Source organism: Arvicola amphibius, chromosome 2 (assembly GCF_903992535.2).
Source record: "Arvicola amphibius chromosome 2, mArvAmp1.2, whole genome shotgun sequence".
NCBI classification, from domain to species: domain Eukaryota; kingdom Metazoa; phylum Chordata; class Mammalia; order Rodentia; family Cricetidae; genus Arvicola; species Arvicola amphibius.
The window spans coordinates 170,690,617-170,694,172 of NC_052048.2; the positions used below are offsets into that span (position 1 = coordinate 170,690,617).

Below are 3,556 nucleotides of genomic sequence, written 5' to 3' on the forward strand. Positions count from 1 at the left end.
AGATGCACACACTTCCTCTAGATGCAAGGTCCCCACCTTTTATACCACAAATGTATAGGCACACGTCTTCGGGTCTCGGAGTTTAACCATATTTCATAACCTTGCCCAAAACATAGAGACAGACTGCTTGTATATGGCAAATATTCAGATCAAATTAGTAGGCATTATTAAACATTAAAAACATGAGTTATGGGCGAGAAAGTCGGAGCCAGGGATCTTTCGCTGAATAATATACAAAGTCTTGAAGTTTGTTGATTAAATAAGCATGTTGCAAGTATTTATTTCCAACAGTCAATGAATCAACTTCGACGTGCAAGAATCAAAACCAAAATTCAAATTCATTCATAATGAACCACTCTTATCTAATGTGTATGTGTGTGTATATGTATGTGCTCACAAACATTGGACGTGCCTTTGCGGGCACACATATCGGTGTGTATATAGAACATACACACCGTGTTTCGTTGCTTCAGGGAAGGAGAAAACTGTGAACAACCAGCAGGCATTTTGAGACAGCAGAATCGACACAATGGAAATATATACAATAATAAAATTAAAATGGTGCAGCATTCCCGGGTAGAATAATACAGATCTCAATAAATACAGCAGGTATTTGTTTAAAAACAAAACAAAACAAACATCATCTCTCCACCCGAGATGAAAAGTCATTTCAACTTAAAAAAATTGAAATAAGCCCCTCCAAATGTATCATAATTGTTAGTGCCTATATCGAATATAATACACAAAACCATTTAGCAGGTGCATGCAAGAGGCGAAAGGCCAAGGAATGTAGAGGCTTCTGGTCTGCTCGAAAGTGAGGGGCTCAAGGTGTCCCGATTTTTGCACGAGAGCCTAGACCAAGCCGTCCGCCCTAGTCTGCCGACCTCCGCAGTGGGGGCCTTGCCGCTGGGGTTGTGAAGGATCTTAGGCCTCCTTTACTGGTGGCCTTGGTGAAGCCCGGATTGCAGAGGCCCGGGAGGGGGCAACGTCGGCTGCAGTGGCGGCAGAGGTGCAGGCGGCGGCTGTTGCAGCTGGGACGGAGGATCGCTGCCTGGCTCCCCAGTAGGAGTGCGGCTCAGCCCCAGGCTGCTGTCGTGCAGCTTGCGAACGTGCTTCTTGAGGTCAAAGTTCCTGCAGAAGCCCTTGCCGCACGTGGGGCAGGTGAAAGGCTTCTTGTCGTTGTGAGTGTGCATATGGAAGGTGAGGTTATACACCTGGTGGAAAGCCTTGTTGCAGATATTGCACTTGAACTGCTTCTCCCCGCTGTGGGTCAACTTGTGGTTTTTGTAGTTCCCTGAAAGAGAAAAATAGCCGGGATAAGGTTCAGGAGAGAGCTTGACAAGGAGATAGAAGATGCAAACAAGGTAAGGAGACAGGCTGAAGAGCTAACACAGCTCTGGCCCAGGGTGCAGGGCGCTGGGTCTCCTGAATTTATTTTTGAGCACACTGCGTTTATTTCCTCTACATTTCATACACATTCATTTATCCAATTATACTAAACGAAAACTGGAGGTTACAAAGAAGTGCCCTTTGATGAGTCAAATATGCATTTTCTAACTCTGGTCAGACCCGAGGGTAGGGAGTCAGAACGCGGCCTTCCTCAGGTAAGCACTTACAGGTCATTTTCAAGATTGAATCGAGAAGATTCAATCCCGCTTTCCGAAGACCCAATATGAGAAGTCATCTCCTGGGTTCAATACCTTTTTGATGAAATCCTTTGCCACAGAATTCACACACGAATGGTTTGTAGCCCGCGTGGATCCGGGTATGTGTGTTTAACGTGGAACTTCTATTAAATGCTTTACCGCACTGGTTGCATTTGTGGGGTTTTTCCTAAGCAGCAGAGAGAAAGGAAAGAATAGCGCCTTTAATTTGAGGTACTTTGTTATTTTGATGCGGAGTCCTACCAGCACAATATACTAACACCCCGAAGCTTTTAAACAGAACAAAGGCAACAATACAAAACATCTCCCCAGTCCAGCCAGCGCAGTTCAACAGATCTTCTGCTAAAGAACGAGGCTCTGCCGCCTGCTTTTTTTGGGGGGGGTGGGGAGAGGGGTGGGGAGCAAACACTTCCGAACTCTACCGGGTAAAATTATACAGAGGAACATACTTGCGTGTGAATGATCTTATGCCTACAAAGGGTGCTGGCTTGCCGGAAACCTTTGCCACACACTTTGCAAACGAAGGGTCTGGCTCCTGTGTGCACCGGCATGTGACGGGTTAAATTATAGTGCGCGTTAAAGACCTTAAAAATAAACACATTGAAACAGGTTAGATGACCAAGAGATTTGAATTCGAAGTGGACAGAGGAAGAAAGGGGGAGAAAAAGAAGTTTTACCCCCACTCTCAAAATACTAAAATGGGATCGAGGGAGGAAGAAAGGAAAGGGAAGAGAAAGGAAGGGAAGGGAAGGGAAGGGAAGGGAAGGGAAGGGAAGGAAGGAAGGAAGGAAGGAAGGAAGGAAGGAAGGAAGGAAGGAAGGAAGGAAGGAAGTCCTTTTTGCTTAATACCTTTCCACAGACTTCACAAGTGAAAACTTTGGGTTTGGCATTTGGAGAGCCGCGACTGAAATCCGAGGTTTTGAATGCGATTTTTTCAGACAAAAGTTGGGCGCTTTCTTTCATATAATGCTGCAGCTGAGCCTGGGACAGGTCTTTGAAAGCTACACCCGAAGGGAGCTTCTCCACCGCCGGGACAACCAGTTTGTTCCTTTCGGCTAAATATGTTTTTGGCTGTGGGTGCAAAGGGGAACTAAGAAAGTAGGAGGCCACCGGGTGGATGTTCACGCCCGCAGCCGGGTGGCACGGGCCATCACCTCGGTTCAGGTAGCACAGGGCGCCCATGGCGTGGAAGGACGAGTGGTTGACCACACGCGGCCTTACCAGCTTGTACTGCTGCAGGGGCAGCGCTTCGCGGGCCAGGTCGCCCTTGAGACTTAGCGCGCAGTTGAGCAGGTCGCTGCAGCTGAACGCCGGCGCGGAGGGCACCGCGGGCGGCGCCGGAGCCTCCAGACTCGGCTTGCGGGACTCAGAGCCAGTCACTCCGGCTTTGGAGCTCGTGTCGTACGCCACGGGGACGAAAGGGATCATGCAGGGGATCGACGAGCTGAGATGCAGGGAGTGCTTGGGGTCTCCTTTGGCCATGGCTCCGTGCAGGAAGTGGGGGACCGGCAGTGCCTTAGGCTCTGGGGTGCGCGCCATGATTCGTTCGATGGAGAAAGCCAAGGGTTTGGATGTGTTCATCACGTTGCCCCGAGCTGGAGCAGTCGCTAGCATTTTGGTGGTCGCGTTGAGGCAGCTACTGTCCATGACTGAGTCGCCAGTTTCCGTCCTCCGGGGTTGGGTTGCACGGTCGTTGCCTTGTCCCCTGCTTGTCACAGACCTGCGGAGAGGACAGGCACCGTCACCACCAGCAGCCTCCTCCTCCTCCTCCCCAGCATCACCAGTCGAACCTGCCTGCCCAGCCCAATGGACTCCTGCCAGCCCATCGCAGAGTTCTTGGCGCACCAATGACTCGGGGACAATCACTACTTATTTCTATCAATAGAAAGTGT

At 49.6% G+C, this 3,556-nt stretch overlaps 1 protein-coding gene across 2 annotated transcripts; it reads right to left on the minus strand.

The window, feature by feature from the left end:
- Window positions 1-935: 935 nt before the first annotated feature.
- On the minus strand, window positions 936-3,311 carry Fezf1 (FEZ family zinc finger 1). 2 transcript variants are annotated; one of them, XM_038320927.1, is made up of 5 exons: window positions 2,886-3,311; window positions 2,514-2,735; window positions 2,114-2,248; window positions 1,701-1,833; window positions 936-1,294 (listed from the first exon to the last, which is right to left on the minus strand). In XM_038320927.1, the coding sequence occupies exons 1-5, from the start codon at window positions 3,309-3,311 to the stop codon at window positions 936-938; spliced, it is 1,275 nt and encodes a 424-aa protein (XP_038176855.1). The 2 variants fall into 2 exon arrangements, with proteins under 2 accessions (XP_038176855.1, XP_038176853.1); XM_038320925.1 differs by having other exon boundaries at window positions 2,514-3,311.
- Between the last annotated feature and the right edge of the window lie 245 nt (window positions 3,312-3,556).

Coding starts and splice junctions, on each gene's coding strand:
- Fezf1 (XM_038320925.1), bottom strand. CDS start 3,311: ATGGACAGTAGCTGCCTCAACGCGACCACCAAAATGCTAGCGACTGCT. Junction 1,834..2,113: donor ATAAGATCATTCACACGCAA/GTATGTTCCTCT, acceptor TCTGCTGCTTAG/GAAAAACCCCACAAATGCAA. Junction 1,295..1,700: donor CAAAGGATTTCATCAAAAAG/GTATTGAACCCA, acceptor TTTCTCTTTCAG/GGAACTACAAAAACCACAAG.